This window comes from Prenolepis imparis, unplaced genomic scaffold (genome assembly GCF_030444845.1).
Source record: "Prenolepis imparis isolate NDT839.2.m4 unplaced genomic scaffold, iyPreImpa1.0 SCAF_4, whole genome shotgun sequence".
Classification (NCBI taxonomy): Eukaryota; Metazoa; Arthropoda; class Insecta; order Hymenoptera; family Formicidae; genus Prenolepis; species Prenolepis imparis.
Window position 1 is genome coordinate 1911488 of NW_028141162.1, and position 21488 is coordinate 1932975.

The 21488-nt window shown below is 40.3% G+C and overlaps 2 protein-coding genes across 10 annotated transcripts in view; one reads left to right on the forward strand and one right to left on the reverse strand.

Moving 5' to 3' along the window:
* Positions 1 to 21488, forward strand: part of LOC145934681 (uncharacterized) — a 213359-nt gene that overhangs the window by 24044 nt on the left and 167827 nt on the right. The window contains exons 2-3 of the mRNA XM_083035323.1: positions 19826 to 20039; positions 20133 to 20174. Coding sequence (XP_082891449.1) covers positions 19826 to 20039; positions 20133 to 20174 — 256 coding nt within the window. The remainder of the gene's footprint in view (positions 1 to 19825; positions 20040 to 20132; positions 20175 to 21488) is intronic.
* LOC145934677 (neurotrimin) overlaps positions 1449 to 21488 on the reverse strand; it is a 363184-nt gene continuing 343144 nt past the window's right edge. For 8 of the 9 annotated variants that reach the window (XM_083035307.1, XM_083035309.1, XM_083035306.1 and 5 more), the window contains 2 exons: positions 16740 to 16908; positions 1449 to 16273 (listed from right to left, as the gene is read on the reverse strand). In XM_083035307.1, the coding sequence (XP_082891433.1) occupies positions 16182 to 16273; positions 16740 to 16908 (261 nt within the window). In that variant the 3' untranslated portion in view covers positions 1449 to 16181. The remainder of the gene's footprint in view (positions 16274 to 16739; positions 16909 to 21488) is intronic. The other variant, XM_083035308.1, reaches the window with a different exon arrangement.

Here is a 21488-nt window from a genome sequence, read left to right on the forward strand (position 1 = left end):
TGACGTCACCGTTGTATATACCGTCATCGACTTCTTTCTCCTCTCTCTTCGGGGCAATGACAGGTCAAGGGACACAGCAGCAGCTGTGTCGTTTTCTTCCTGTTACTATATGTTTATAACCACATAATTTTAATATTTTTTTTATTTTATGAAAAGTGAAAAGCTGACGATGATTCTTGTAGAAGAGAAGAATGAATTTAAGCGGAAAGTTGGTGTATAATATCGTCTAAAAAAAGTTTCAAGAGGTGAAAAAAATTTCCATCTACACATTCATAAAATACGTGGACCGGATCGAAACTGTTTAATTTATCAGTGATGAACTTATGATGTCATCAAAAATCATTCACGCGTAATACAGTATTTAATTGACATTCCTTAGCTTGTCGTATATAAAATGATTTTTATATTTATCTCTCATAAATCTGCTTGTTGACACTTGTTCATTTTCTTATATTTTAATCTCTATATTATTACAAATTCTTTGCTGAAACATGAATTGCGTAGCTTTCTTGTTGATGAATTTGTAAATCCATGATTATACGCTATAATTATTCTACGTAGTAAGATTCCTTAATTAACTCGGCGCCGATTTTTTCTTAAAGAAAATTTTGATTGCATAGCATCTCTCTTCTTTCGTAATTTTTCAGTATCCAATATTAAATCCTGTTAACTAAGCCGTAAATTAAAATTCTCTTTAATTAAAGTCCACTTAAAATTAACCGAAGAATAAGGTTTTGTTATTCATTAGCAACTTGGGAACTTGGTTCGCGAAATGCGTCTCACCCATAATTTTATGATAATAGATGTTTTTACATTTTTGTTGTATGAAGAAAAAGAATTGTATTCTGATTAAGTCAAAAGTTTTCGCTACGGATGAAAATGTATAAAAGAAATGTTTGCTCTCCCGTTTTTCGATTTGTTTTCCTCGCGATTTGCACAAGAAGAGATCGGAGCGAACAAATTACGTGAAATATTTTGCATTTTTTTAATCGTTAACTTGCAAATTCGATTCGTTCAACATCGCGGATTCTGCCCGAATCGCGAATCGCGGTTCGACGATATTATCGTAGGATAATCGCCCAGAGAGAGAGAGAGTTTTCGCGTCGGGGACGTTGGTCGCGACGATTTGTACGTGTCGCATTCCTCGCGCCACATTCCTGCAAGTTTGTCGCAATGTATCTTTATCGCCACTTTTCGAGACGCGAGCTGCCGTCTGAATGTGGAATCGTATTTGTACCGAAGAAATATATTTCGATTGTCGCGACATCGGACCAAATATACTATTTTAATACCTTTAATACCTTGTTTCTTCTTTTCTTCAACCAAATTCGAGGAAATTCTCGATACATCTCTTTCTTGCGAGAAATAATATATATTATTTTACATAATTGTAACAAAAAAAAAATAATAACCAGATATCTGAACTTTGAAGAACGGTATCTTTATTCGCACGGTCGGTGGAGCAAAAATTTATTCGAAAAACACAAAAGTATCGAAAGAGTTTGGCAATTCGTTCAAAATAACGAGGAAGAGACGCAGAAATACTTTGGCACGAGAGCACTTCTCGAGGTCGTGTATATGTAAAGCAGAACGTCCCTCGCGGTCGGCAGGATCCTTCGTAAGTGTCGCTTACTTTTGGAGAGCAAAGTTTTTGCGGCATCGCGGACACGCGAACTTTCTGACACACATGCGCGCGCGGCCGCAACAAATCAGCGGCGAGTCCCTAGACAAATTGAAAGGTTTAGCGAGACTCGACAGCGAGTAGGAATAGGGTAATCGTCCCGAGATCAAGCCGAGGTTAAACCGCAGGCGGTCTAATTGCGAGCCGGGCTCTCCCTTCGGTAATCGGCGCGATGGGGATGTCACATTACACGTGTAGAGATAATGCATCGTCCATGCAAATTCGCGTCTTGCGTGCCCAACGTTTATCCCTCATCGCCCGTCGTTCCCCATCGCGCGCGAGCCTCGTGTATATTAACGTGTACATGTATGTATATGTGTGCTCGAGACGACGTCGATTAACGGGGGACCTCGTATCGTCGATTTTAATTAGGCTATAATTATCGGCCAATCAACGGCGTTCTGTGTCTCTTATTCACTACTGCGGTTTGCCCCATTCTTTCACGGGGATTTCAACGATCCTTAATTATTATATAATTATTACCATTTAGTTAACGACCGGATCTTGAACCGTTTATGGCGACCTCGTAAAATCCTCGATGTTTCAATGTATAGGATACTTTGGAATTTAAACGATTAATTTGATGTTTCAATTGAAAATCGAAGGATCACGAGTCTGCTATCTCATATCTCTTTTATGAAATTTTATTTCTCAACATCATTTTTCTTTTATATTTTCCATCAGCTTATATTTTTAACAAGCTTTCTCCATCAATAATATAATAATATAAATTGCGAAAAAGTATCAAGTTCTCGTTTATATAAATTTTATTTTTATTTTCTATCTAAGATGGGAAATTTGTTTATATTACTATCGATTCGCGGCTAGTTTTATTACATTTATAAAATATATACTTACGTTGCGAGGAGAAGGGCTCCTGTATCATATGGCAGGGAAGATGACGTAAGCGCTGCAATGCGATTGAAAAAATACCAAAGCGATTTATACTGTCGATAATTTATTTCTGATTATAGGTACAATATACATCGTAGGCTAGACGAAACACTTATTAGGTATATTAGCCTATCTATAAATGGTACGTAGTGTGAACGTAACACACAACGAGTTAGGAATGTAAAACGGATAAGAAACTCATTACACACCCCGTCGCGTGCAACGCGACGTATCGCGAGGAAACGTAAAGTCGACCGATGGATGCGAGAGGGTTGATGATCCTCTCGTTTTAGTTGTGTGTCTCGTCCCGCGCGCATCAATTTAAGGAAGGGACGCGGGCAATTTCGCGTACGTGTCCGTATGTTTGTCCCTTGTTTTATGTACGCGTGAGTGTATATACGTATGCAGGTGTATAAACGGCACCTGGTTTTTTTATTTATTTTTTATTTTTTATTTAACATCATTGTCGCGACATATCTTATCACTCTGTTTCTCCTTATTCGGCATAAATTTTTAGCTACTTACTCTCGCACGAATGAAAGAGATGATCCAAGTATAATCCGATATAATATTTACACGGCCATTTGTTAAGACTGTTAAGTAACGCGTCCAACGAACGGAACTGAAACGGTACGCCGATGTGCGATTCGATGTTTCGGTGACATTTCGCGACGAAGTTTAAGGGACATAACGTGTCATGAACAGTCGCTCGTCGTAGCTTGTACATAGCAGACGTAGAGCTCGAGAGAGTGTAAGAAATTGCTGAAGAAACAGCGTGTGTGTGTTCTCGCAGCTTCTCGCTTTTAAATTTACTATCTGTGTCGACTGTATACTTGGTATAAAAGATAAGTTAAATTATCTCTTGACAGCGGTTGATAATTGAATTATTTCTTCTCGTGTCAGATACCATCAATCTAATACCGAGATAATTTTGCATGAAATTAACACGCCTACATTTATTGGATTAATTATTGAATATTTATTTAAAGAGAAAAAATGAAAGATGTGCGCGATCCTCATAGACTTATTTTTCTTTTAAACTCGTGAAATTATATTTTGCGTGGCAATGTTTGAATTTTTACCGAGACTGCGTATGAGAAAAAAATTCATTCTTGGCAATTTATCGGATCCGATTCATCATTCGAGAGTCAATTGGTAATTTCATAAATTCGCGATCGTGCTCTTCTACAATTAACAGACGCGAACGATCGCATCTGAAATTCAAATCCGCGTAATCAAGTATCAGAGTCGAGAGAGATTTTTTCTCTCTTTCTCCGCCATGTTCCACCAGATCGGATCGCAAATCGAATTCGTACCGCGTTTCTTCTTCGCGCTACTGATCGCGCCCATATCGGCCGATGGCCCGATCTTCTCGTTATTACCTCCCCTCGCATCGGGGGTTTCACCGAAGGGATGCGGGAAGGCGACCTTGACGGGGGGGAGGGAATCCCTTCGTGCGGTCGAATCTGCGTTTTTTTTTTTTTTTTTTTTTTTCGAAACTTTCGCACGAACAGTTCCATTCGTAACACGTCTCCCCTCACATCCGTGAGTGGGTTCGCTTTGATTTGGTTTCCTTTTATCCCCCTTTTCATACTTTCTCTTCTCTATCACGGGCTCTTCTGTGTGATTTTCTTTTCTACTTCTCTGTCTCTTCTCTCTCTCCCTCTTCTGTCTTTTACCACCGAAAGCCGATTTAGAAAAGAGAGAGACTTAAAGTTTTCCTCGCCACTCCGACACTTCCGATCGGTTTCCCCCGATGCGAGACAAACCGCGCTTTTACGTACGCCACGTTTTTTTTCCGCTTACTTACATATTCACAGTTATAACTTCGAGATCCTGTCTCCTCTTCGCGAGAGAGATCGCTAAGTACAGACAAAGCTTCTCTCGGTCGGACCGAATCGATCACGCTTGGACGCGGCATCCTGGCCGGAAGATCTTGTCTCTGATATTGACATATTTACAATGCATGTGTGTGTATGTGTGTATGTGTGTGTGTATGTGTGTGTAGGTGTATGAAGAGTTTTGGAATGAATTATTCTAGTCGCACGTGATTGTTGATACCTTCAACGATAGCATATCGGAATATTATGTTGCGCGAAGATACGGCGCAATTATTCAGGAAGGAATCAGTCTCTCTCTCTCTCTCTTTCTCGATATTTATAGTACTTTTCATTGTTAATTTATTTAATAATTCAGAAATGTCGACTGATTCCTCCCTCTATAAGGCGATCCGTATACATCTTTTGTTTGGATTCGCGGAATCGAAAGGCGAAAGTCAAGTCTCAACTTAAGCGGCAAAGTGATCCTTTGTGAAGTCGCGACGAAAGTATTACAAATTCTATTGTGACGGAGAAATTAATCGTTCGTTAATTTAGCGTCCCGAGTTACTTAAGCAGCTTAATGTTATACTTTTAATGTTTTTCTTTCTGAAAATCCGCGAAATTTGAAATATCCCTCCGTCGTGACTCGATTTCGGCTGGTAACACAGCTGGTCCTGCAAACTTTCGCACTTCGATCGCCTCTTAGACATTTCACGCAGACATAAATACCAAACAACAGAAAAGTTTGTCGACTCGATATTCGAGGCGTTTAACGATTGTATCGGAAGTGGTCGCTTGGAGGAAGCGAATCCTCGAGTATTGCAGAGGCGTGTTTGCGCGTTTTCGCAATAAAGGACTCTTGTGGACGCGTCCCGCGCGAGAAGATATGCGATTCCGTTCGCGTGTGATTCGTCCGCGAACAGATGCAGGAAGAAGACAGAAAGAGAGGAGACACAAAAAAAAAGCGGAAAGCGAGCGTCGTAATTATCGCGCGACACATACCGCGCGCGGATCATTCAAAGAAAAGAAAAGAAAAAAAAACAATTCACTCCCGTTCGCGTTCGATCTGAAAGGTTAATGAGAGTGTTCGCGGGTCGAGCGGCAAATCGAATATCGGAAAAGTCATCACTGCTCGTACATAACGTACGTACGTCTCGTGCGCCCCCTCTCCCCCTCGAAAGGGGGAAGAGGAGGAACACGGAATATTTTAAGATTACGTTAAACCTATCCGATTTGGCGCTTGGCCATCCTCGCGGTGGTTTCGCGTGAGATTTACGAACGTAATTAGCGCAGGCACACTCTGTCATCCACACTGACAGATCTCTCTCTCTCTCTCTCTCTCTCATTCACTCCCTCTCTCTCTCTCTCTTTCTTCCTCTCCGAGATTCATTTTTTCTCTCAATATTTTCGCAATTTCACGCATCACACCTGACAAAGACCGTAAAGTACAAAAAGTGTAAACAATAATTATAATAAAGATCTGAAAATCTTTTTTCTTTACCTTGACGTCCTCGAAGGGTTTTTTAGATCAGCCTCGAAGGGTGTCTTTCACGCACACGCATACAAATTCGCGGCGTATGGACAGTCGTCGGCTTGAGAGAGCAAGGAATTCTTCTTCACATTGACTAGGCAGTAACGTTTTACAAGGACAATAAGATGCATGTGTGCATTATGATGACGTGATGGAATATGCGCGCGCGATGTCGGCAACACGTTCAAGCATTATCGCTCGATTTAATGAACTACATACTCTTACGTAATGCGTATTTGCGACGTCGCGACGTGCTCGATCGAGCTCGTTTATGATGTCTAAATGTGACATACTAAACTCCGACGCTACTTTTGCCTTGACTCCATAATGTCGCGTTCAGGGCGCAGTTTAATCAAGGTCGCACAACATACACGCACAGGCAAACATGAACAGGCGTATCGTACAATGGCAAACGCGATAACGTCGTGATCGTCGTGTATATTGTCGAGAACAACTAAACAACTAAACAGTCCTTTTTTTTAAGTACATATTTACATACGAGAGAAGAGTAGTCCGCATCGTCAATCGGTCGTCGACGTTAGCCGATGAGAGCGATTCTGACGAAGATGGTCTGCTTCGCGCCTACACCAAATATAATTCCACGTTTAACATTTCTCGCTCGAGTAGATTCCGATAATTTTTGGCGAAACGATATGAGAATATTTTTTGAAAATTGAAGAGAATTGAGAGTGATGAAAACGAAAAATTTCTGCGACTAATTTTTTAATTAATAAAATTGAGATATAGTATTATAAGAAGATATATTTTCAAAATTAACTAAATTTTTAATATTATTTTTATTTTAGCTATATTATATATAATTAACAGAATTATTTGAGTTAGATTAAATTCTTTGAAATAAAGATCCCCTCTCTTCCACAATTTATTTTTTATTGCAAGTACATTTGATCGAGATTAGTGTGGAGTCTTGTATTCTTCTCGATATCTATTTTTAGTAGATTCATCCAATTTAGTAAGGCAAAGATTTGTACATTGTTGTTTAAATAAATTTATTGTAATTAAATTCGGCTTTTTAAATTTTTCTGTCAGGTCAATTTTTTTATTAAAAATATTTAGATTAATTTTAGACAATTTATTTTCAATTTATATAATTTACTTTAAGTGACAAATATATTTTTACGGAATATTTTTTAAACCATATCGCCAAAGTTATCGGAATCGCGTGCCCTCATTCATACTCTGATAAATTCGAGCGAAATGTAATACGCTGAAGTGCAAATTGTCTGTATATCAATGCTCGGCGCCGTCGATTCAATCATCGAAATTAGGCTGAGGGGCCGCACTGCGTTCGGTTTTCATCGCTCCGCGTGCGCATAATTATTACGCGAATATTGTAGAGAACTGAATATCATTAAACGATAACCGTTCGATTATTCGCCATTGATTCCCCTATTATGAACCGTTCACTAGAAATGCGCGACAGTAAGTTGTGCTACGCGGAATATCCACGTTTTGTCTCTTTGCTTCGTGTTTCAAACAAAGTTGGAGATTTCCAGCAAAATCAAGAAATTATGTGCCTCACGATTGATACGTAATTTATATTTTTTGATAGTACAGGGTGTCCCATAATTAATGGTACAACTGAGAAGATAATGATTCTACGCGAAAAAAATGTAAAATGAATAACATTTGTTAAAAGATTTTAAAAACTAAATTTTGCAGATTAATAATGTATTATGTTTTTTTTATACTTGAATGACTTGTGATGTGATCTTGAATTGTACATCAAATTTATCTTGCGAAAATTTTACATATATGTTGTGTCTTTTTAAACTCTTTATATAAAAAGATGTAATAAAGATATATATTCAAGCTATTAAAAGATTAGAGATATTAAAATATGTAAAAATACATTTTTCTATTAAAAAAAATAAAATATTTATATGAATGCTTTTATGTACGTTTATTTTTTAATAACTTAAATTATTTTCAATTATTTTAGTAAAAATAGAAGGTTGTACCTTAATATTTTATTAATAATCACTGAAACAAATTCAAATATACATACATGGTACAAAGGGATTAGAGTTCATTCAAGTCTGAAAAAGCATAAATCTGTTATTCTCCAAATTTTAAAATCAATTTTCCCGGAAACGAATTTATCTATATAAAAAATTTTATTGTTATACTTATTTTTCACGTGTAATTATTACCTACCGATTGTTCCCACCAATTACAAGATACTGTATATTTCATGATTCATTTCTTATGTTGTGCGTGAAATCACGATTATGCAAACGTGAGAGATAAATGCTCGTCATATTTGAGCGCGGTTAATAGTTAAAATTCAGTTTTTAATAAGACATGATCTCAACGATGTGTCCTTGTCTTGGAGATCTAAGTTAACGATACGGATTAAAAAAAAAAAAAAAAAAAAGAACGAAGAAAAAATAGCGTTAATTTTTCGCCCGCTTTCGAAGCGACACGAATCGTCGTTGTCGTAGTCATACGTCACCTCTCGTGCACACAATGCGCGTTTTATAAATCGTCACATATAGAATCCCTTTTCCCGTGTGCGCGTATCGCGTCGCATACTAATTCGGGCCGCGCCGAACGAAAGTGGCTTATCGCGCCTTTTTTTTTTTTTTTTTTTTTTTTTTTTTCGTTTTTCTGTTTATCTCCCTTCCTCCCTCTTTTATTTCGCTGGTCAGATTTTCGAATAAAAAATATGCACGTTCGAGCGTAGTTATTGGAAACTTGCGCACGTGAAAAATTGACAAAGCTCAACCGCGTGAAAAGAGGTCAGTCAATCGATTCTATTGTGACGATAATGATCGGAAACAAGAGTACTCTGATGGATATGATTAAATGATGTATTGTGATATTCGGCGCGATACAATCGATATGTCGACGCGTCAAACTTTACTTGAGAAATCTTTAGTTTGCGCAATCATCAACGAAATAAAATCTACTAATCGCAAATGACGAATGTTGCTACATATTACAGCGAATTGAGATGATTGATAAAAAGCTCAAAAAGATAAATATCTTATAAATATATTAGGGGCAGTTAAATTCTCGGTTTATTGGACAAAATAGACGCGTTCGTCCGACATTGTCTGGCTTTTTTCCCTTGATTCGTTCGCATTCGGTTCTGTAGCTTCAATGTGGCGCGAGAAACGTTGCTATTACCCTGAATCGAAAGGAAACAATCGAAAGTAGAAAAGATATAAAAGTAAGAAAGTAGAAATATCGCATAAATGTAGGAGAGCGATTGGATCTATCGGATCTGACGGCGTCTCGCTTGTTATCGTTCTTTTCACTAGTTTTCCCACTCGCGTATGACAGCTCGGTTTCGGGGAAACACATAATCAGACTTTTCGCGGGTATCGACTCGGGGAAGGGGATGGAATCTCCTACGTTGGTGTATGGTCGAGCTTCGCCGAGCGTGCACCGCTGATACTGAGGATGAGGAAGGGGGGAAGGGGGTGAAATAACGAAATCGCGGCACGCGCACGCTTCTTTTATTTGTGTATCCCGCTATCCGAATGAAAAACGGCAACCACCCGCTCTCTGGAGCGCGTCTATCGCGTCTCTCCACGTTAGCCGTTACACGATTACTCGTTTTTCTTTTTTTTTCCCCCCAGAGTTCCCTCTTTCTCCTTCCGTTCGCTCGATTCGCGTGCTCTTCGAGTTTGGCTCAACACCCTCTCTCTCTCTCTCTTGGTATTAATGCAGGCCTCGCAGGGCGGAATCCACAGCGCGCGGTTGTCGCTGAATACTAATGCACATCCGCGACTGCCGCGCGTGCGATTCAATCCGCTTTTTGATTCAACTATTTAGCTTGTAAATTAAAACCAAGCGCGCGAGCACGTCGACCGTGCGCGACCGGCCGTGTAAAAATTCACCGAGGCTGCTCGGCGACTTTTTCGACGCGCGAAATTGCATTTTGACCGATAGACAGGTACGTAGGTAGATAGGTAGACGTGCACAGTTCTCTCTCTCTCTTTCTCTCTCGCTGTATATGTAGTACGTGCCCGCGGATCCGCTTTGGCAGTCCCGTCCCGGCGCCGGTATAAAAACCGTATAAAGTTTTACCTTACAAACCCTATAAACTTCTAAGCGGACAGGGATTCATCCGGCCGCGGAAGAGCGGGTAAAAGCGAAACGTTTAATCCGTAACCGCGTATCGCTCGCGTCCAAATTAAAAAAAAAGAGAAGAATAAAGAGAAAAAAGTGGTTCACCCGCGGATATTTCGCGCCGCGAGAAAACTCAGCGGCCATAAATATATCAGTTTTTATCTCTGGATCTGGTTAGAAAAGCTAGATGCATATGACATTTTTCCCCTCGCGGGAGGAGAAAGCTCTTGCGTTGAATTACTCTGGTCGTGATGGAGGAGTCGCCTAGGAATCTTAAGTGAACTGCAAGTACACTTGTAATACGGAAGAGACGAGGGTGTTCTTAGCTCTTTCTCTCTCTTTATCTCTCTCTGGACAGACGGCAACCGTCTTCTCTTCGGGTTCTTCTCGGCTTTGGGTATCGTTGTCGGACAATACTCTCTCGGTTCGCGCAACGACGTCGTTCGCCGTTATTCGAGAGAGCGAATGAGAATTGGGCTTTGTAACACGATTCTAATTCGCGGCGGTAACGATCTCGCTTGTAACCGGAGCCAGAAGTTACACCGACATTTAGTTTTAGCTAGCTTAATGAGCGGCGTGCTCTTCGGAGAGGAGGCAGTTGTCGGCCCGAGATATTCCGCGTGCGGACGCTTTCCAAGTATCTATAACATAAATGGGTGACGTAAACTGACCCGAGCGACAAATTAAGTCAGAACGATTCTCTGTCCCTCCTGTACTTATTGTATTCATTCGACGAGACGCGTTTTATTATTATGCTCGCGACGTAGAACGCGAGTATCGTCTTTCGCAAAATGGACACGTTGAGCTTTATTCGATTCGCGTATCGCTGTTTTTTTTATAAACGTGAGAGACACTAATTCCTGATTTATCCCCTGCTCGCGTCGAAGAATAAATTTGCCGTAGAAAAATATAATTCTTCGATGGATTTTTTTATATTACTCGATAACTGAGTGGAAGAAAAAATCTTTGCGACTAAAATAATAATATCCGAATAAAATTTTTTCATTCAAGTTTGATTATAATCGTGCGCGCAGCTGATTGCATTTTCCGATGATGCTGTTTACAATTATTTCGTCCGCGTCGTTCGGCTACCAGAAATTGCGCGGCTCAATAATCCGTGAAGAGGTCCGAGACCGAGGTCCGGCGAAATATAACAGTCAGAAATGAGAAACAATAACGCTTAGCCCGGGCACGGGATAAGCTCGTTGACGTAATACGAGAAAAAATGCCGCTCATTTTTAATTAAAGCCAGCTGCACGTACGCGGCAAAAGAGAGAGAGTTAGAGGGAGAAAGAGTTGCACTCCGGGAAACGAAGGAAGGGAAAAACGAGCACACGTCCGTCCGACCGAGCACATGGAGAGTCTCGCTTGCCGGTCACGAATCCGACATTCCCCATGTCGGATGCTATTATAGTAAAGAATAAAAGTGGATGGAAATACCAAGGAACGACGCGATAGGCGCGCGTTGCACGCAAACTCCCCAAATTCCCCGGTATTGCTCGACCCGTGTTCTTCACTTCCGAGTCCTTCCTCCCTTCCTCCGCGGACGGAACACTCTCTTCCCTTGGTTCGAAAATGTATCGAAGATACGGCGTTCTACAAACGGAATTTTCAACACCTTGGCTGGCGATCTTTAATTATTACAATGCCTCGCAATCACGTTCGTACATAAATCAAGCCGATTCTTTCGCGCAGAAAACTCGAGGAAAGCACTAATGAGAGTCCTTAATTCTCCCGAGAGAGCCATTACAGTGGCTTTCATCGTACCTTTCACCGCGTTTTCAATATAAACACCATGAATTTTTTAATCTTATGAATTTACAATAATTTCTACAGATATGTTAAAATTTATATAAATTAAATCAAATTGTACACTTCAAAAGTGATTACTTGTTAGTTAGAACGAGCCGCTCTTTGGTTCTGTTGTTGCAAGATTAAAAAAAATAATAATCACATCAATACGCGGCTTATTTATGTCCCGGTGCACGATGCAATTTCGCATCTTGAATAAGCGTAAAATACGTCAGTTCTTTCTCCAGATACTATCTGCGATATAGTTTTCGTCGTATGAAACATCGGATTAACGCCGATCGGCTGATGCGATCGACCGCGTGTTAATCCAATCCTCGCACGAGGCGTAGGGCGGATTAGGGTGTACGCGTGACAGGACGAGTGAGGGAAGCAGCGAGAGCGTACATTCGCTTGGAGAACCTCGGCGACGACATTATGCGGTGTACCTCGCGTTTAACCTGATAAATGAAGGCAGATCGGTCGAGCGTCGTCTGTGGTCCATTGTCCTCCCACCCCCTTTGTCTCTCTCTCTCTCTCTCTCTCTCTCTCTCTCTCTCTCTCTCTCTCTCTCTCTCTCTCTCTCTCTCTCTCTTCCTCTTTCTCTACCTCTCTCTCGTTCCACGCTCATCCTTTTTTCCGGAACCACCTGATTTTCCTCGGTCGGGAGAAAGAATGGAGAGACGACCAGCCGCGGACGGGAGGAAGGGTCCACTAAACGTCCACCTCCGGCCGAGGGTCGCTTTTTTTGACCGGGAAATAACGGGGAAGGAAGCCCGGAGAGACAGGGACTTGATTATCCGGTCAACGACGAGGAAGAGAACGACGAGAGACATGTTCTTACGCGTGGTCGAGCCACTACATTAGCTATAGTAGAGCTGGAAGCTTTTTTTTAATCACGTTCCTTTACACACCGGACGTGCTCTCTCGCGTTCGCGCACGCGCTCTTCGGCCCGCGCGAGGAACACGCGTTTCTTCTCGCGTTTCATTCATTATTCATATTTTCCGTCTGCTTTTATTCCGCTGTTCGCGTTCGCGACAGATCCGAGCTTTTATTAATCGTTACGAGAGAGCGCAACATCGTCGACGGGGCGACGAAACGCGGTCGTACTGAATTATGCACCTTGGGCAAGAAGTCCCTAAATGTGTTTCAAACCGGTCGCTGAATCGACTATAATAGCTATCTTTTTTACGTGTCACGATTAAGAGAACGGGAGATATATTTTAACTCTCTTCTCCAATTCCAAACGTTAAAAAAATTGACAGAATCAAAGGAGAGTTGCATAAAAATTTTAAAAAAGTCAAATTTTATTTCTTTCTGACATCTTTAAAACATTGTGCATTTCAACGAGATGCGGGGATGAATTCATAGAATATGTCGATTTTAACGCGATTTTTCAAACTGTACTTTTTATCAATCTCAAACATAAATAAAGATGTATGTAAATGCGAGTGAAAAATCATGCAAATCTTTTTTCTCAATATTTAAGAATAATTTAGAAACGAGAGAGAAAGAGAAGCCAAAGAAAAAATATATAAAATAGGCAAAAATTCCCGTAGAGCGTCTTTCGTTGAAAAACGACAAGCAACGACGTTAGCGTAAGAAACGAATGAGACAGCAACAGCGCGAGCAAGAATTATGGATCGCGCCGAGGGAGAGGGTGTGTTGCGCAAAATTCGATATTATATTTGAAGTTCCCGATACCATCCCCGACTGCTCGGCAAAGACGAATGGACGGTTGCTTGAAAAGAGCAAATTGCGAGAGCTAATTGAACCGGATGCGTCTCGCGCTTTCCTCGCGCAGGCTTGATCGATTAGAACGATGTTGCTCTGTCTTAGCTACGTTTGCGCTTGCGCGTCCGCTAATTGCACGCACGACCGATCCTTCTTCATTACCCTTCTACGGAAATCTCCTCTTCTCCCGAGGAGCGGGAAGATAAATTCTAATTTTTTTTTCCTTTTTTCGTACACGATATTCCGCACTTTTTCTCCCCTCCAACAACTCTGCGCATCTACTTGTCGTAGGATGTAGAATAAACAATGCGAATATTATACAGAGAGAACGAGAGGTTCTGCATATTTGAATTAACAGGATTTTATTTTAATTCCGTTTCGTGTAAAGTATTATTCTGATCCCTCCCCTTCTCTCACCCTCCGATACTTGATGCGTGCTGCTTTTGTAAGATATTTTCGTGTTAACTCCGGCATTGGGAAAGAAGTCTCTCTCGTGCGTTTACGAAATTTAATTTGCTTTTTATATGAGGATATCAGTCAAATGTCTCTTGAATTCGCGAACATGGTACGACTGAATTTTACTTGCACATTGCTTTAGAAATATCGCGCTCTGGATTAAAATTTTTTCGAAAAAGATTTCCTTTTACGCAATTTCCCCCGCATAAATGTTCCACTCGTTCTTTGTAATGTAAAAAAATTCCGTTTTCCTCCTCGAACTTTTACAAACGCATCGGAGAGATAACGCGATTGAATTTAATGCAAATATCGTCATACATTGCGCGAATCTCGCTTTGTCCCCGCGTCTTTTGACGATGACAACTGGCGGAAACAGAAGCGTTAATTACTGTTGAGTTTCACAATATCCGACTATTGTCTCGCATATAAGCTAATTTCACCGCTTTAAATAAACCGCCGACGGCGTATTTGCCGTGAAGTGCGAAGAAGCGCGATTGTTTATAATCGAAATATAATAATCTAAAGAATATAAAATATACGATATAAAAATCAAACGCTACTTACCGATCTCTTGATCGAGAATCGTGTGGACCTTTATTATCGTGCGCCGATCGATCGATAGATCCGAGAGGATCCCTGCGAAGGATGAAAAGAAACAAAAGAGGAAAGGTGCTGCTGTCTGCGAGATTCGCGCGATTCGATTGCGCTGATAATCGCTTTCGCAATAATACCCCGCCGATCACGTCGATAGAGAGAGAGTTTCGCCGGAAGTGCGACGGCGTCAATATTGGAACATGAGAATTGCGAGGATCGCACAAAAGGCTCTTGTGTGTGCAATACGGTCGAGGAAGAATATATGTATATATATATAGCGAAATACACACACCCCGTCGCCGTTGTTGCGGCGTTCCCGGATGGTCACCCGGGTGTTGCGCGGATTCCGAAGCGGTCAAAGCCGCGGTTGCGTGGCAACGCGTTCGTTCTTCTCCACCTCGATGCATTTACCACCCTGCCGAGCCCCGTCGAGCCTCGCCGGACCGGAAAGTGAGCCGGCTCGACACTGTCCGAGGTCTGTTCGAATTAATCGCGGAGAAAGCCAAGCACTCTCGCGACGCGAGCACCTTCCCGTTGTCTCCTTTCGCCATCTCTGTGTGCGTGTGCAACATGTCTCTTTCCCTCTTTCGGAAGACTCACTTTTTTTTTTCCTTTCGAGCCGAGGAGGTATTTGCCCCGTTGCACTTGGAAAGAGGAAAGCCGATTGTTTCGAAAGTCTCTTTCTTTGAATTGCGAACGATTTCGGAACTCGAAGGTCTTCGATGAAATGCAAACGAATCGGAAAAGTTATGTTCCGCGGCGAGGACTCTGTTTCGAGAGGAGATTCTTCATTCAGGGTTTCCCGATTATTCAGAATATTTAAATGAAAAGTAAAAATCGCCCGCGATTTCTGCGCGACAGCCCTCCATAGGAGAACATCGGTATTCTCTCTCTGTCTTACTCGTTCGCGTATATTTAAACTGCCCTTTGTGCAATTTCGCCGACGTTGAACTACGGCAGCATATTCGTCGAATAAACGTACTCTCGCGTTTTCTCTTTAAACGTGAAATTGCAGCTCGAGCAGCTCGCGCTCGCGAACAAGCAAGCCCTCAAATCGTTAACGAAAACCGACCGTACGTCGACTCCCGGTTGTGTTACGTTTCGTAATCGCGACGCGAATTTGTGCGCGTGCTCTCTCAAGAGTGTGTATATATTATTATCGTACCGTGTGTATTTCGCGATCCTTCCTTTCCACCGGATCGTCGACATGCGGTCTGCGCGAAGCCGCCGTTAAAAGCGTCGTCGCGCCCTGCTTCCTTGCACCGCGTTCCTTCCGGTCGCGCGTTGTCGTCGTCATCGAGAAAACTACGCGTCGTTGCGAAAGAGTCATCGTTCCGGTGCACAGTCAAAAGCATCCTCGTCGGACGCGCTTCACCATGACACTTGGGCAATTTTCGCGCGACCCGTGTGACGAAAATACCTCTCTCTCTCTTTCTTCTTCTGCTTACACGCATACACGTGCACACACACACATGCACGCACGCATACACACACATATACATACATGTACACACACGTTCTCATTCGCTCTAAAGTGCTCTCCGACTTCTTCCTTCGAAAATACGCGATGGAATGGAGCAATTAGTAAAGTAGCAGACACAGGCAGAGTAGAAGAGAGTAGAGCCTCGGTTGCTTGGCCTGACCGCCGTGCTGCATTGCCGCGGGATACTCTCCTGAAACAGAGGGCAACACTTAAATTTTCTGAAAACCCGACGTTTACCCGTCTGTCCGTTTCCTTCCCTTCGCTCTTTCGCCCTATCATTGTTCCTTTCGTCGCGCTGACTGAAATGAAACCGTCGCCGACTGCAATTTGGCTAATTATTTTCCCGTCCGTATAATTGGTACGCGCGGTTTCGCGAGACGCGCAATCTCCTCCGAAAGAGAGAATTTGAACCATATTGAATAGTGATTTTAGACTCGAGCACAAAACAAAAGAAAGAAATGAATAGCGCTTATGACATAAGTTAAATTTGACAATTAAAAATTTGACAATGAACCAGCGTGAAATACACCGCGAAATTTCCTCGGAATTTCTCATTCAGACACATCGAGACACATTTCTTAAGATACTCGTCATTCAATGTCCCCTCTGATCATTTCCTCGCAAGAGGTCTCGTCCTCGCATCTTCGATCACTCACCGTTGAGTACGTGTACGGTGATCGATTTCGGTTGAGCATTACTGGGGTTACAAGTGTACCGTCCCGAGTCCGACGGCTTCGCCTCTTGCACCAGGAGGAAACTCGTCGTGCTGTCACCTTTCTCCGTGACCACGGAAACGCCGCCTCTGTTCGAGTCGTAGCTGATTATCTGTAACAGAGATCGAGCGGCCGTCTTGAGACGCGGAAAACGATATCATCTCCTGGGTTTCGAAACGCCAAGTCGTTGCGAAAGGAAGGGGACGAGTGAGAAATCGGCTAACCAACGGCGGATACACATTTTTTATCGAACTGCTCCCGACGGGTATCGAGACGACCGACGCGGACGGAGATAAACCCTCGTCGAAGGACGACATACCTTCCCTTCTCCCTCGCGGAGGGAAGGTAAAGTACGAGGGTGAGAGGAAAAAAAATACGAGATTTTTCCCCTCCTCTTGGCGGGAATTCTTTCCCGGCGCGTTCCGTACACGATTCATGATCGGATCGGAGATTGCAAAGTAACGATACGAGGGGCGGCCCTTCCTTCCCGGCGATACGAGGGGAAAAGGGAGGATTCGTCACGACATTCGGTGCAAATTGCTTCGTCGGCGACTTATGCCTCGAGGATATTCTGTTCCAGGGATAAACGTTACTCCAAACAATTTTCCGCGACAGGTGCACAAGAGTGTTGCATATGCATGTGCGCATGTGCAACATTGCCCGTCTCTATAGTTTAGTTTTTAATTTGATTTATTGGAGTATATATTGCGCATCGATATCTCTCGGATTTTTCTCTACGTAGGAAATATTGAAAAATCGAAGAAAATACTTCGAAGCAACATCTCTCGCTATATAAAAATTGTTAAGCCCGAGCTTATATATTTTATAAATCAAATACTGCATTGTTTGCATGTATAATATGGGGAACAAAAAATTAATCTCTCTCGCGCGCGAGAAAATAATCCGAGTAGTTCACGGTATTTCACGTGTTATTTAAGCCTGCGAATTTACAGTGGAAAATTGGGCGCGACGTCTCAACGCTAGTAGTGTGCTCGTTGCGAGACCCCCGACGAACATCGTGTTTATCCTACGTCTGTTCCACTCAACGACGCTCGTCACGAGTGTCGCTTTAACGCGAGCTTGGTAGGGTCCAACATTCGGTACATGCGAATTGAAAGGAATAAAGAGAGAGAGAGAGAGAGAGAGAGAGAGAGAGCGAAGAAAGTCTCGGCAAGAGCCGAGAAGGATTTTTAAATAAATAATCCGCGGAGCCGGAACTTTACAGCAGCTCGCTTCCGTCTGAGAGAGGCACGTAAGCCTTCTTAAGGGAGCGAGAATTGTAGAGCATCCCCAACAACACGTTGTTGTTGGATATTCACTTCTGTGTTTCGACGTTAAGAAATTCGAGCGTCCCGTCGTGCTCTTCCACGATCATCTCTCGGCAAGGATAAATGCTTTATTATTAATTCAATTTCTTTTGCATGTTATATTTTCGAGTACGAGCCGCGCTTCTACTCAATAGTTGATGTGAATTTCAGGAGTTTTGGCTAAAGTACGTTTCTCTCGTGATTCAATAGACAAGACAACAATCTAAAATTCTCGTCACGATACTAAAGTTACATTTGAAAATTAGAATATGTTAACATCTCAATTTTAGGAACTTTACCAAAAAAATCTTGCGTAAAAAATTTACATGCAATCTATAATTTATTATTAATACTAGAACAACACAAACGCGCGCGCCATTCTTCGGTTTTATGTTAAAAAAAATGATATTAAAAAAAAATAATATAAAGTTTGTTTAAACTCGATTAATTTTTTTCACAGAAATTAGTTGATTAGAGCGTTAATGTGCTAATTAAATTTTAAAATAATAATATGTTAAAAAATTAAAATAGTAATATGTTGTAAATAATATGTTATAATATCTTATTCTCGATTAATATTTTTGACAGAAATCAGCTGATAACTGTCCAAAATATTAATCGAGTTTAAAGTATTATATATATATATATATATATATATATATATATACACATATATATATAACCTATTATTTAATACATATATTATTTTAATTTTTATAACATTATTTTAAAAATTAATTAGTAAATTAACGCTTTAATCAGCTGATGCTTTAATCATATATGTCATGTAGAGCTTCAATTAATTTTTTTTCAGTAGTAATATAAGACATTAATCAGACGTTGTGATTGCTCGGTAGATACACTGACAAATTATACAAATTAATTATTATACAACAAATTAATTATATAACAAATTAATTATTTTTTACAATAATCAAGCTTCAAATACACAAGACATCTCGAAAACATTTCTATGAATACGAGAGAGAAAATATTATTGCGGAGAAAGAGACATTCTCTCTCTCAATGTTTCTTAATCAGCTGATTTTTCTGTTAAAAAATATTAATAAAATTTGCTAATTAAATATTCTAGCTTATCTATTTATATTTATATTGTGTATGTTATAATTTGCTAATTAAATTTTAAAATAATAATATAGTAAAAGTTATAAAATAGTAATACGTTGTAAATAATATGTTATAATACCTTATTCTCGATTAATATTTTTTCTTTCTAAAGCTATATCTTTTCGAACGAATCTCCTTCGAATTTTAATTAATTATTAATATTATATAAGTCATGCATGTATATAGTATCGCGCGCGCGCTATTATAGAATGAAGTTGCCGATGTTCGTAGAGAATAGCGGCCATTACCGAAACGCCGCGAGTATCAGGCAGTTGGAGCTGCGTCCCGCTGTGATTAATTAGTAAGCATAATCGTTAGAAACGATTTCTAACCTTTGTATTGTAATATTTATTAATCGCATATCATAATTTCAACGTTAATATGTAGTCGTAATTGTTCGAAACGCATATTTCGCGAAAAATTGGATGCAAAATCTCTTGCCAACATAACCCAACTTAATCTGTTTTCGCGCGCGCGAATGTGTTGCGATCCGTGGATATATCTATCGTTAATTCTAGTTTACATATTTATATTGTGTATGTTATAATGCGAAATAATAAGATTATTTATATGTATGTATTTTATTTGTTACAGATAGCATTGCGATACACAGTGCGATTCACGCGTCGTGTCGGGAGTGTCGTGTAAAGTTTCGCGCGTCGGGAGTGCCGTGTAAAGTGTCGGGCGATCGTAATTATTCGTATTTTCGCGAGTGTCGTGAATGCTTCGAACAAGCAATGACGGTCGACCAAGAGAGGAGGAGGAGGAGGCCCGGGGAGGCATTGAGCGACATCGGGGCAACTGTGAGGTAAGCAAAATAAAACATTTTTTCTAACTTGCATTGTTTATGAGATATTCAACACACACATGCATATACATAATTTGAATATTTTGTTTTCAGATCAACGTGCTGTGTACTACAACTCCGCTATTGCACGTATCGGTGAGTGAGAAATTGTTTATTTTATAATATTTCTATAGCGGTAATGGGGATATATATATGTTGAAAATATTAAAATAGTAACATATGTTTTAAATAATATGTTATAATATCTTATCTGCGATTAATATTTTTTGACAAAAATCAGCTCTGATAATTGTCAAAAATATTAATTGAATTAAAAATATTGTAACATTATTTTCTAAAAAAGGCACGTTAAGTCGATTCTTGCAAGTATTGTTGCATCTTTTCCGATGCTGATTAACTGTTTCGATTCGCATTATGCGTTATATTCGTAGCATCGAGAGACTGTCATCGCGAGGGTTAGTAGTTTAACAGTTTGTTCAAAATAAAATTAAATAAAATAATATGTTATAATATACTTTAAACTCAATTAATATTTTTGATAGTTATCAGCTGATTTCTGTCAAAAAATATTAATGAAGCGTTAATTTGCTAATTAAATTTTAAAATAATAATATAGTAAAAAATTAAAATAGTAATATGTTGTATGCGCGATTAATATTTTTTGACAGAAATCAGCTGATAACTCGAAAATATTAATCGAGTTTAAAGTTTTATAAAATATTCTTTAAAACATTATATTATTGTATTTAATTTTATTTTGAACAAACTGTCAAACTGCTAACCCTCGCGATGACAGTCTCTCGATGCTACGAATATAACGCACAACGCGAATCGAGGCAGCCAATCAGCATCGCGGAGAAGAGGCAACAATACTTGTGAGAATTGACTTAACATTCCTATTTCAGAAAGGGAATATTTACATTGTGGCCTCAATATCTGCGAATATATATTATTTTTAGCCAGTCTACATTATATATATATATATATATTTTTTTTTTTTTGCCTTATTTTATCTCCAGAATTACGCTATTAAAGTATTATATCGCACGCAATTCCTTTTTAAAAGGGTAATTCGAAGTAATTGTATACAAAGTATAATTGTCTCGCACTGAGAAAAGAAGGGTGGAGGAGTAACAAAAGATTTCTTTGAAGTTTCTTTCGATTAAGAATAATGCGCGCGCGAGTATATATATATAAGTTATATACTCGGGGAGAATTTAATCTTTCCGGACTGTCGCGCGCATCGAATCCCAGGGAATAAGAATAGAATATCGGTCGCCGAGTTGTTTATCCCCGCTGTGTTCTCAAAGCGTGTGCGATTAATCGAACCAAGGGGAGAGGAAAGTTAGCGCTGTCGCCGAGTTTGATAAGCGCCGCGGCTACCTTCCTTCCGTTCGGTTATCTAAAGCACGTCTAACACCGGATAATACGCGAAACTTTCGTTTCCAA